This window comes from Saccostrea echinata, unplaced genomic scaffold, assembly GCF_033153115.1.
Source record: "Saccostrea echinata isolate AGI-Se365-2 ecotype Australia unplaced genomic scaffold, CSIRO_AGI_Sech_v1 ptg000010l, whole genome shotgun sequence".
Taxonomy (NCBI): domain Eukaryota; kingdom Metazoa; phylum Mollusca; class Bivalvia; order Ostreida; family Ostreidae; genus Saccostrea; species Saccostrea echinata.
The window spans coordinates 8,146,106-8,159,748 of record NW_026889759.1 but is presented as its reverse complement, the minus strand read 5'-3'; the positions used below and the strand labels follow the sequence as shown (position 1 = coordinate 8,159,748).

The following is a 13,643-nucleotide window of genomic DNA, read 5'->3' as shown; positions in this document are numbered from 1 at the left end:
ATTGTTTTTTACCATATGTATAACTTGAAAAATTAGTTGAAAGGCCTATATTAAGATGATTTAGTGTGGCCCGTTTTGAAATGATATTTTTAGCTGAAAAGTTAATAGACAGACAGATAATGAACAATAGAAAAGTAAAAAAAAACTCTCTTGAACCTTTGGTTTCAGCTATATGTAAAACTAAGGACAACTCATTGAATCACACATAAACCTTTAAACAATATTAATTTGCATCTACCTGAATTTAAGGTACCAAAAAGAAGTGTAACCTGGTATCTGTACATTGTACTTTGCCTACATTATACCACAAACAATGAATTTTTATTTTTGAAGGGGGGTATCTAGAGGGGGCAGGGTACCCCCCCCCCCCCCCCCCCCGCTGGAATTTGCAGAGTTATTAAAAGTATATACTGTTAGTAGCATATAAAAATGACTTTGGACCCTCCTCCCCCCTAGAAAACATGCACCCCCATCACCACCAAATAGCTTTTTTTTCACCTTTAAAAAATGGATTTTATAGGGGGATGTTTTATTTATTTATATATTTATATATATATATATATTTTATATATATATATATATATATATATATATATATATATATATATATATATATATATATATATATATATATATATATATATATATATATATATTTTTTTTTTTTTTTTTTTTTTTTTTTTTTTTTTTTGCTTGTCAAGAAATTTTCTGGGTTAAATACGTTTGGGAAGGGAATTTAGGTTTTTTTTTTTTTTTTTTTTTTTTTTTTTTTTTTTTTTTGCTTTGTTTGTCAAAAAATTGCTGGGTAGATCTAGGAAATTTTTTTTTTTAAATTTTTGACTGGGGTGGACCCCCCACCCACCCCACCCTTGGAAAAAATTCCTGGATCCGCGCCTGGGGTCTTTTTTTCCCAGACTTGTGGAGGGGATGGGTGTGTTTTTCATTTTTTCTTCTTTTTTTCTTAACTTATACAAGTTTGTCTTTAAATTTTGTTGCTTGCAATTATTTTTGTGAAAATGAGAACTTTTCCAAGACAGAAAAAATGGACATTAGATAAAGGCACCTGCAAACAAATATAATTAATTCAGTATTATAATATATGATCCTCTATAATATATACACTACCGAAGGTGATGCTGAGTCCCTCCGAAATGAGAGTTCTGACTTTCTTCTCGCAGTGCATGACAAACGTCGTTCTATGCTGAGACCAGCTTCAGAGTGTAGCGCTTGTCTGCTGGGAAGCTGGGCCAAAATGGCTGCTTGACTAGTCCTTCGGAAACGCAGATCATTTTGCTCTACTTCTATAATTCCTGTTGTGCACAGCAAAAATGAAAGGAGTGATTTACCCCCACCCAAACAAACGTGAAATATTTAAGTAGACATAATTGATGCTTGATCTTTTTTGCACTTAAAGTTCCAAAAATGATCTAATATCATTTTATGCACAGACATACCCTCTCCCTTTCGCAGAAAAGTTGAAAAATTCTTTGCTTGTCCTGTCTGATCCATAATGTGGTTTGGCTTGATGCATAGAATATGACGTCACGCTGGAATATAATTGTGACGACAGATGTGCTGTTCGCAGCTAGGCGGATCAAATAATTAGAAGACAAATATCGATACTGTAATACGGAAATCAGCTTGGATCCCGTTTTACAAAAGAACTTACGACCGAGACCAAAATCTTAACCTCATATTGAAATATTGCAAATTAACTATTCTGTTCAATATTGCTTGCATAAAAATATCATTCAAATTTCCTTAAAAAGAGATTAATAATTTTTTTTCAAATTAATGTAGTCGTAAGTTCTTTTGTAAAACGGGACCCAGTTGTGTACGCACATTGTAGCGCCAAAAAAAGAAAATCAGTAAATAATGAAATAATAACTTGTCCCTGATTATTTTGGAAATCAATAATCTGTCCTTCAGTGGCATGAAAATTAATAATCTAATAACTAGAAGAAAAAAATGACCCCCCCCCCTTTCCCCTTCAGAATCAAATGCATAGTCGTCAGTCTCCATAATGGAAATGCCCTCTGAGAATTATTATAAACTCTGATCAAACGATGATCCATGCAACAAAGTCGCGCAACAGGGTCCCGTTTTACAAAAGAACTTACGACTAAGACAAAATAAAATCTTGGGTATAACTTTCTTTTTTACTATATTTGAAAATGGGTTCATTCTTTTTTAAAAGAACAATTCGAAAAAAATATTTTATACATGCAATTTTTAACAAAATCATTTATTCTGCAAGATTTCACTCAATTCAAGTTTTTCGTCTTATAGTCGTAAAACGGGCCCCAGGTCTCAGATTTGATAGACAGGGTATTGAAAACACTTGTCTGTATAGGAAGGTTCTGAGTATCTTTTTCAAATAACGTGTTGAAAAACATTCAGGCATTGATAATTGGTTGCAGAAAGGTTGTTAAAAGTTGGAGATTGAAGAAAAAAGCACCATATCCTAGAATATTTATATGAAATGTCAAGCAGGTCCGTAGGAAACCATTTCAGTTTCACTTTGGGGGGCATGTAACTTTAATAACAAATCTAGTTTGGGAACACAACCTTACAAAAATTCTTTGACAAGCAAAGCAAAAAAAAAGGAGGGGGGCTTCCCCCTTGCCCCCGGTTCCTACTGGCCTATCAAGTGAATATTGTAGTGCAGCTGAAGTGACTCCAATGCATTTGATATCGTCTATATACTAGTATTGGACAGTTGCTAATTGTACCAAATATGCCGGTATTTATGCTAGATTTTTCAAGATTGACAATAAGTTCATTGATATGTAATAGTTATAACTGAAAACTGTCCATTACGTCAGATATCAGACTGTCCGAGGAATGTTAGCGCCGAGGAGAGTCTAATAAGTGAGACTTATGTCGAACACTCCCATTGTTAACATTTGGACAGCTACAGGTATTCTTGTTTTGCTTTGATGTTTTTTACCTGGCCTTATTCATTAAGGCAGGCCTTTGAATTTACTACTGTAGTTTTTCAATAATAGAAATCATCAAGCCATTTACGGTTTTATTTCGATAAACATGAATATAAATTTTGTTTAGTCCTATTTATCCGCATTGCAACATTTTTAATGTATACTACGCATGCCTAAAAGCTAGTTCTATTAGGTCATCTTTAAAAAATTGTTTGGTTGCCCTCTCCCGACCGACTGGCTAAGAATGGCCCGACTCAAAACTTTTTTGAACCTCCATGAAGCAATTATTTTTTATGCATCCCGGAAAATATATTTTGAAAATTCAGCATTGATGATGAAATTTTCTTGAAAAAAAAAATCCCCACCTACCTACCGACCCAAATTTTTCATCCTGGGTCGGGAGAGGGCAAGCAAACAATATTTTAAAGTTGGCCTCAGACACTTAACAATGTAAAAGGTGGAGATAACAGTGATCAATCTCATAATTCCAGTAAACAAAACAAATCGTGAACAGGGCAAGAACATGGACCTCTGGAAACACCAGGGGTGGGATCAGGTGCCTAGGAGGTTAACTGTCGATATATCTGAATGTTGAGTTGAAGGCCACCGCAAGAGCTTTCTTCATTTTGTGTAGAAGTTTTTGTATAAATTCTGCTTCATAAGAATATAAAAAAGTTCGGCTAATTAAGGAGCACAATTAGTGTCCATCGAATTTCCAACAGATTGTTGGAAGACCTGGTCTACAAAGACTACTTAGATATTGTCAATGAGGAATTTAAGCATCTTTTTAATAATAGCAACAATATATGTAAAATCAGAATGATCTTTAACAAAGTAATTTTATAGACGACCTATCACAATGAAAATATACAAAAATAGTTCTATTTTTATTGAGGAGGTAATTGTCTATGATGTCAAAAAGCACCTTTTTTGAATTTTCTATATAAATTTTTCGTAAGGAATGGTTCCATAAAGCGCAGAAAAGTCGTATGTTTTGACGCTATTGATATTTGAAAAGTTTTGAGATCTTAAATTTTCTAAAAGTTCTTTGGAGTTTTTTTATAATCCACGTTTGATTTACACCACTTCTTGAATATACTGTAGCACACAATACGTTTGAAGTTTCTTCACACCAGTTAACATTTAGGTGAGGAGTAAGGATAGGGACTTGGTTGAACATTTTCTGGACCCCGCAATATATCTTTGTAAGGATTTTTATGAAGTTTTGGAATCCAGTATAGATACGGTAAATCCACTTCACTTCCATTGACTGGAGTGTTAAAAGTGTTTAAATTTTGAGTGATTTTGAAGAATTTCATTTTTATGCCCCGGGATTGAAAGATCCCGGGGATATATTGTTTTTGTCCTGTCTGTCTGTCTGTTTGTTTGTTGTCAACTTTAACCCTTTAATGTTTGACATGAGTGTTCATTATGACAAGACCTTTCCATTGGTACAGAAATTTTTGATCATGTGACATCAACTGTGACCTTTTACCTACATTTGAAAAACTTTAACATTGGCCATAGCTATTGCACTGTAGTCTACGTCCTACTCCAGAACTGTGTTACCATCGAGGGCACAGTGTTTCACAAACACATCTTGTTTTGAAAAGGAACTGTGAGTATAGGTTGGATTATCAGATGTGGAATTAAAACGAAGTTCTTTTAAGTTCTCTTGCTGTATTGTTACAAGCTTTGTCAGTTGGAACCAAACAAATTTCTAATTCTTTATCACTTTAGTTCTACCGAAAACGGAAGGAAGGTAGTTCGCAATTTGCCCTTTAATCAATTTATTCATTTAACGCAACACCACGGATGACGACGTACATTGCAAAACGCAAAATTCGTTTTAAAAACCAACGACCTCTTCAGATTGAGATATTCTTAACGATGTCTTTAATGGAGAAAACCAAAATGCAAGCTTAAGCTTGAAGTTTTCTACTGTAAAATCGGGAGATAAATTCAAAGTTTTCAAGAAACAGTTTCTTGATTGTGCAAAACCGCATGATTCGAAGGATTTTCCTCCAAGCACTCTTTAAAATTGAAGTTTTCTGTTGTAAAGTTGGGAGCCTATGTCTGAATTATCAATTTACAACAAATTTTCTTGGTTTTTAAGGTTTTTACTCCAACCATTCCTTTAGAGCAACGAGGCTCAAACAACACGCGAGCAGACGAGCAACTATTCACAGAAAAAGAAATGACCATATAACACAACCCGAAAATATAGACTTGCATCCCAGAACTCGTTGAAATTTGATGAGTGGAATAGTAAATGCGGAAAATGGATATTCAACCCAGCAAAAAGCCAAATAATGAGTGTAAGGAAACGTGCATCTGATTCGATTTGTGTCCCACAGATTCTGTGAATGTTCCTAATTTGAGTGAACCAGTCAGTGTGAAATTAATAATAATGAACAGCGGATTTATGAATTTTAAGCTCGGTTTCACGAATTCTCCTACATTTCCTTTGATACATTCAGTTCACCGTGGATTATTTATATGCCAATTTCCTTTACAGTAGTCTGCTAAATTTAAATATTAATTTACGATGCTAATTAATATCCTACATTCCTCATACCAACTTGTTTTATTGGACGGAGTGCAGGGCAGCAAGAAATTTACTAGACCAGGTGAAACAAAATATGACGTCACAGCATTTTTTAAACACAAGAAATAAGGAGAATGACGAAAAACTCCTCCTTGTCGTATTCCCTGCAGAACAGGAAATCAATGTACACATTGCTGGCTTGTTCAATATTACGAAAAAGGGTTTCTTGCATATTAAAAGAAGCGGTTAAACAACCACTTTGCTTTTGAAAACATTGCTGTTGCTTGCAGCTAGGGAAAGTGCTCATGATTAATAACAAATTCGGAAATTTCTGAATTTATGACATTTTCAAAAATGTTCATAAAGCAAGGCAATGGGGCTATAGCTGGTACATGACGTTATTGGTTTGTCTCCACCTTTAAATAGTGGTACGATGAACAACTATTTTCAGAATTCTGTTATTTTCCCAAGGGGTATTATGAAATTAAAGAGTTTAACGATACGCATCAATTCTTCTACAAAGAGTCACAATTCAAAAGATTATTATTTAAATTATGTTGATTTCGTGATATCACTAATTTTAAAAATAGTTGCTTTCTCTAAGAGAATTATTGCGCGCAACAAATGGAATTAATGATATGAATAATTCAATTGAAGAGAGTGATAATTGAATTATTTCGCGTGTAGTAAATAATTTTCAATGTTAACATTTAATTTCTAACTATTTGAAGAACATATGAAACATCATAGGTTTATTTTTTAGTGATGCAGAGGAAATTCGGACTACATTGTAATTTTTCATTTTTTTCCAGATTATTTTTTTCTTCTTACAATATTACTCTGGAAGTTAAGATTCTATGTGTTTTTATTCTGGAAGTTAAGATTCTATGTGTTTTTTCACATCATTTAGCAAATATTAGGTGTGTTATAGCTCATGTATTGTTTCAAATAATTAAATGGCATGCAATAAAGAATATCAAAAATATGCACAAAACCCATTCCAGATAACATATCTAAAGATTTTGATCATTGACCTCTTAATAATTTTCATGCCAGCAGAATAAGGGCAATGTAAGTAAACTGAGTGAGGCTATGAATAGTTTAGAGTTCCTATCAGATTTTTGTAATAATAAATTAAAAATGGGTAAAATTAGAAAAATGACAGAGGAAATTCAGACTGGAAAGTTTATTGATCAAACTCTAGCTGTTTGTGTATATTTACTATTTAGCAATACTTTTTCCGATTCTCATTTTATTTTATTATCTGAAGAGCTTTTATTAATAAAGAAAATGTAAAACATAGTGTAAAAAAAAAAAAACTGAGGTATTTCCTGATAAATACTCAGGGGCCACTAGCATAAAAAGTAGGCCATTTACCTAGTTATTTGAACGTGAATAATGTTACTACAAACATAGGTCTACAATGTACAATAGGTAGTTTTTCATTTTTATCAGTGGAATTTTTTGTCCTCTGAGCAAACGTCATCATTAAATAATTTGAAGAGAGCAATATTTCGCTTCATTTCAGCAAATTAAAATCATGTTATCGACGATTGTGAGCAATAATTCAGAATTGAAGCCCATTTATTATTTGAAGAAATTTCATCAAATGATTGATGATACCAAATTATTTAAGATACCTGTATCTTAAATTATTTGAGTTAATTTGGCACTCTACATATATACTATATATTTCATTGAAACTGATTTCACACATATTGCATCATTATCACACCATGCAGAAAAGGATAGGGGTTCACATTTTGGCATTACAGGTTTCAAAGGCCAAAAACATAATCAGATATAGTGGAACTCTTTTACTTAAAGATCTCCCTAAATTAATAGCGCATATTACTTAGAAAATGAGACAGATGAAATTTCCTTTGTTTCATACAAAGACTAAATCCACTAAAATACTTTCAGCAATCACACCCCTGTTGTAAGAGTAAAACTTTTCCCACAGCAAAGAATCTCATCAGATGAAATGCCAAATAGCGGAAAATGTTCTCCCATTGAAGAAGTTTTGCTATACTAGTATAGCAGATAGATCAGAAACGTTAAGAATTGTTGAAATCCAGAAGTGACCAACGTAGACGTGATTGAATTGAAATTTTTTACCAAAGACTTGAGGTTATATGAAACGTCACTAATTATGACGAGGTCTAATGCTTTCAAATTAAGAAAAAAATACGATTGATTGATAGATTGTATGTTGTTTAATGTCCCGTTTGAGAATTTTTCACTCATATAGAGACGTCACCATATACCGGTGAAGGAATTCAGATTTAGACCTTAAAATCGGCACTCAGGGCCATTGAGCAGTGAGGGTTCTTTATCGTGCCAACGCCTAACGTGACACGGGGCCTCAGTTTTTAAGGTCTCATCCGAAGGACCCGCAACTTTCACTTCAAAGTGAAGAGCGCTTGGCGAAGAAAAAATTGCTACCTATTTTTTTTCCGACTTAAGTCAGTCGCGGCCGTGTTTCGAACACAACGGCCTTTTTCCTATCACGTAGCGAGCGCTCTACCGACTGAGCTACCGTGACGGCTAAAAAATACGATGTAAACAATATTAATTTTCATTGCAAATTTTAAAAATGAATTGATCAACAATATCCCTATTCTACATTTTCTCTTTGGTTTTTACATAAAAACTGCAAATAAAATTTGGCAAACTTATAATCGCGGGAGGGGGGGTCTATGCTACATGTCTATTGCAAAAATTCCGAGGGGAAGGCATTCTTAATGGTATAGAGATTTCTTCACTTTTGGGGAAGACCTTTATATTGCAAATAATCCAGGGGAAGTTTTACCACCTGGCAAATGTTCCCGGCGGAATTTCTGGAAAAGGGAACCTTAAATTTGCTTTAGAACACCGGTTGCAATGCTTTTTACATGTTAACATTAAATAATTAAAGTTTAGCTTACCTCAGTGGTGAGATTTGATCTCAAAAAGCCAACATCACAGTGGACAGATGAATACTAGTATGTGATTAATTCGTATGTGACACTTTATTCAAAAATTATTTAAGGAATTCAGCATCAACCACTAATTAATCCAATATAGTGTCCAGATTATATTTATGTGTGTCCATAACAAATTTATACACAATATATCAAAATATATGTTCCCATATATTCAAGCAATTTGATTTGTATTAGATTATTATAACATATGGAATCAGAATTTATATACATGGACTGTTTTGATTACAATCTAATTAAAATTAGATGTTCCGAGAAGAGGTAGCGGATTCGGAACATCTAATTTTAATTAGATGGGTTTTGATTAATGCTGCAAATGCATCTATGAACACCATCAGGTGTACCTACAGTGTGACATGTTTGTAAATACAACAATTGCACATGTTTATGAACCATGTTTATGGAACCAAGCAACCCCGAAAAAAATAACGTAAATATTTTTTTTATATATATTAGGTTACATCGTAACGTATAACGCATATACAAGCATATATCAGTATTACTTATTTTCACTTTTATAGATAATTATTGCTTTCTGATTTAAACAGTCTTCTTTCCCTGAACTGGATTATGACGAACTTGTGAGCATTTCATCTGCCATTGAGCGATAAAATCAAGCAGGTAATCAGCTAGCCCAGTATACTTTGATCACCTTGTTGCTCAAAAACTTCTGCGAGTGTTTGGACAGCATATGTTTTACTTATAACCCAAACCAATATATACGCACACCCCATTCCAACTACTTGCTGAATGGCAAATAGCAGGACCCGAACTGGCAAAGCATTCCCCCATTAGACATTGTGTAACCCTCCCTCAATCTTACCACGAAAATCTAGGTAACTGATAATTAGGAATGGCGTGTGCCGAAAGTAATTGGCTTCAGTTGTGAAGGGACTAGCAGAAGCCGGGACAGTGGTGCGCGGACAAAGTCAGGTCTGTAACTGTTTGATAACTAACAACACCCCTTTTCTGTTGGTTTGATATCCCTATATTTTTGTTAGAAAAATGTCCAGAAAATTAAAATGAATTAATATTTTACACTTCAAAGGCACTTTTTGCCATTGTTTCGCGAGATTTGTGTTCTCTGAATGGGTACTTCTTGAAACATAACTTTTTGCATATTATATTTCTTGCATTAATAAATATTCTTCACAAAGATTACTCAAGTGCCTTTAAATATACAATGTAACTTTAAAAAATTTGCTTCCAGCTTATCTGAATGCAATTTAGCGTGGAATTTCATGCATTCTAATTTTATTTTCAAAAATTGTTATAATACATTGTAAATTTGTCACATATACATTTATTTTAATGGATAAGCGAAAATGTACTTTTCCGTGAAACCTGTTCTGTTCAAGATCGCTTATCTTAGCATAACAGAGGCTAAAGGTAAAGCCCGCGTGTGCTGTGTGTTTGATGTGAATTATCACTTTTTGACATGTGCTGTATCAGATACAACATCTCAAGGTATCTGTTATATTGTTACAGAAAAGAGCATTATGTTCTGCGTAATAAACATCAGTGTTGCATGTAATCCAACACATACACACAATTTCTCCCATCTTCTTGGCAAACATATACGTGGGTACTGTTGATTTTGCGGATAGGTGTATTTACAACTTTTCCTTGCATTCGATTGGCATAAGTCGCATTCCAAGATCCATCTTGCCGCCTCGGTTTCAGTTGAAGGTGAAAACTGATCTGATGATAAATAAAAACTTATATTTTTACAGGATGGCAACTTGAAATCGACTAGGTTAAAGCGATGCTGGTCCGGCTTTTTAGGGACTCGTTCGAAACCCCTTGGGGTTTTCGACTTCAAGGAGGCCGAGATTTAAATCAAGAGCTCGTTGTACAGAGGGTGAGTATAGCAGACGACTTATCCTTATATAGGTATGCACGTGCAGCAATAGCGCACGGATTTCGAGTGATGAAGAGTGACTGACAGAATACGTCTGGTGTAATTGTCAATTAACAGTTTCTGATAGGGAAATATATCCCGGTTATTACAGTTTCTCTATCAAGACCTCCCGTTCCTATTCGTCTTCCTAGTTTATAGAGGTAAGTTAATTTTTACTTTCATATTGCGTTGAGAGGGGGCAACGTTCGGCGCAAGACTTCGGCGCACCTTAAAACTTAATTGATATGCAGTAGGCGAAACTTGATACACTAATGCACAATGGTTCTGGTGGTTGATACAGTGGACAACTAATTATTAGTTACACGTGTCATTATGATTTGGGTTAATTAGAAGTTGATGTTCTGTTGTATTGCATGGGAGATTTTTTGGTGTTCGATGCCAGATCATTTTGTTTTTCTTTGATGTGGTGATTACAGCGGAAGAGAAGTGCTTTTATAAATATTTTACCTGAAGGCAAATCAAGATGTCTGAACCTGCATTTTGGCTCTTCCAAAAATAAAAATCAGAAAGATTACATATAATTAGTGATGCTTGTCTACATCGTCTAGCCTACCTTCCTTGAGAATTTTGGATTTTACGGTTTAGCAAAAATTTCTTTCCTTGAAAATTACCGACACAATTGTAGAAATGTATTATTGTAGCGAACGGGTTTTTGTTAGATTAATGACATTAATTCATTTGTCTTCAATTGTGAATTACTTAAAAATTTTTCTTCACATTCAGGAGTTCAATAACCTTTCGGCTTATTTCAACTTTAATTGCAAATAACAGTCTCATTACTGTTACTGAAATTACTGATTTTCATGAAATTCAACTTTGTTCTCTCATTATTCTTATATAACTTAAAGAATTTTAATATTCAAAGCTTCTTTTCAAATGATTAACTCTGGATTCCTTTCGATCGATCGATCGAGAGAGAGAGAGAGAGAGAGAAACCATTTCTAGGAACCATACTTCGTCTCCCGCTGTCTGTAATATTAATGCTGCAGTTACTTGTGCACATTCCAGTATATCTATCAGTCTGTTTCATCTTTTGATAGAAAAGGATTACAGGCTACTACCATTATCAAAAAATGCTCCTTTCCTGAGGAAAAAAAAAGATAATGAAAAGACGCTGACTGACTGCAGCGATGATTTAAATTTGATAGTAAATGTTCATGTAGGATTAAGGGTATTTCATGTAACACATGATGTCTGGATGCTTTGAATACTCGTCTTCAAACGAGAACGTTATCTTAATTATTGTTACTTTTTTCAACATTCTTTACTCCAACTAAAAAAAATAGTGATTCAGATGAAAGGTATTTTATCTCCTTGCATCAATCCGCCTGAACTGAAAATTAAACATTTTCTTCTTCTTTTTTGAACAGAGAGAGAGAGAGGGAATTGATTGATACGTTTGTCAGTTTAATGATAAGTCTATCAGCAGTAACTTAATCAGGTTAAAAATGTATTTTGATGTTATAAATAGTTCCGATCGCGTAAAATAATACTCTCGACACAGTGACTCTTAAATGGTAACCACACCGTCCAAAAAGCCTAGTTCAAATCCCTCTGACGAATCATTTTGTACTGGTCATGTTTTTCAGCATACCACTATTCAACCTGTACCCCGATCCCATTATTTTACAAAGATATCTTCATTATAAGCAATACCTAACCTTCAGACCAACTAACATGGAGTACCTAAATCCTTTGTAAGTAAAACTATTGCTCTGTGGTTATCTATGTAAATCTTCCACATTGATGTACAATTGACCTTGCAGTATGACTTTCTGCACTACAATAATACAACCTACACAAAGCAGCATTCCGTTAAGTAAGATCAACAGATGGTTCTTATGTCCAAGCACACTGCAGGAAATTACTAAATTCCTCTACCCCGGACCTTTGCCTTTCAACCAACACATTACCGGCCTTGATCGCCGGTTCCATTGTTTACAAGACGCATATTGGATACATACATATGAGTTGAGACGATTCTGGCACCATCATCGGTAGTGTAGCTGTCAGATGTAATTTACATTTTGCCATTTCTCTGCCTTTATCAAGCTTTTATTTTTGCTCATTGTCAGTGTTCCGAGCCACCATTTTCTTTTCATATTACTGCCCTTCCAGAATATTTCATTTGTCTCCAAGGTTTATAAAAAATGGCCTCCACCACAATTCGGATTTTACCTCGAAGGGCGGGGTCTGAGCCGTTGGATATTACGGTAGGGGGTACTGTTATCTTGGTTTCATTGAATTTGCTTTCATCTCTTTCATTCCTGTAAATTAAAATTTTCTTCTCATAATTTCAAAATAATTGTATTACAAGTCATCAGAATATTTTGATGAGAACTCTCATCATTCTGATTATAAAGACCCCTTTCAAGCTGATATTACAAGCTTATCACCAGACAAATTAGGATGCTGAAGAAAATAGGTGAATGGACATTCACTGTTAGAATTTGAAACTGTCAGCTTCTGTCGTTTTCGTTTATCTGTATTCATTTGGAATGTGCTATATAGTTTTGAGAAGATTTTCATTGCAACGAGATCCGGCAAGGTCATAGGTCGTTAACCAGACTTCAAAGGATGAAGGTCAAATTGTTGTTGGAAGTAAACCAGTAGTTGAAGAACCAGCCAACAATCTACATAACCTTGAACTTACTTTCCCGTATACGTAAAATTATATTCAGAAATTAGCAATGACTTTTATGTGAGTAAGAGAGAAGTTTGTACAATGTCTTGAAAAGATATTAATTTTGATTCTGTTTCAAGAAATGAAATGAAAACCCTTGCTATTTATATTTTTCTGGCCCAAAGTTATTAACAACAAAATAATTGCTCAAATTTTAGCTGTTTCTCTGTTTAAAGAGGAAACATTGTACGTGATAATATTCTTACATAATAAATAAACATTATCTAGTACTTCTACCGATATCATCAAAAACTCCCCGTAACTGGGAATTAGGAAGACATTTATTGAGCCACGTTTTTCACGAGTTGAAACGCCTGAAAATTCGCCAAGATAGAACCTTGATATATAATTCTGCCAGTGTATTTTCAGCAGACCGATCTCCTGAAAGTTATTTAGAGATAAAACAGTTCTACATATTTTCCGATTTTCACAGAAAAGGTTTTTTTTTTAATAAAACAGATCTATGTTTGTGGCAGGTATTTTCGAACAGTCCTGCAGAAGGGGAACTCCAGAGGGGTGACGTCATATTAGCCATCAACGGCCGTGACACAACGACGCTGACGCATAA

At 34.2% G+C, this 13,643-nt stretch overlaps 1 protein-coding gene across 1 annotated transcript in view; it reads right to left on the bottom strand.

Annotated features, from left to right (window-relative positions):
• Nucleotides 1-13,643, bottom strand: part of LOC133184527 (uncharacterized) — a 55,238-nt gene that overhangs the window by 38,174 nt on the left and 3,421 nt on the right. The window contains 1 exon segment of the mRNA XM_061319617.1: nt 1,126-1,301. Coding sequence (XP_061175601.1) covers nt 1,126-1,301 — 176 coding nt within the window.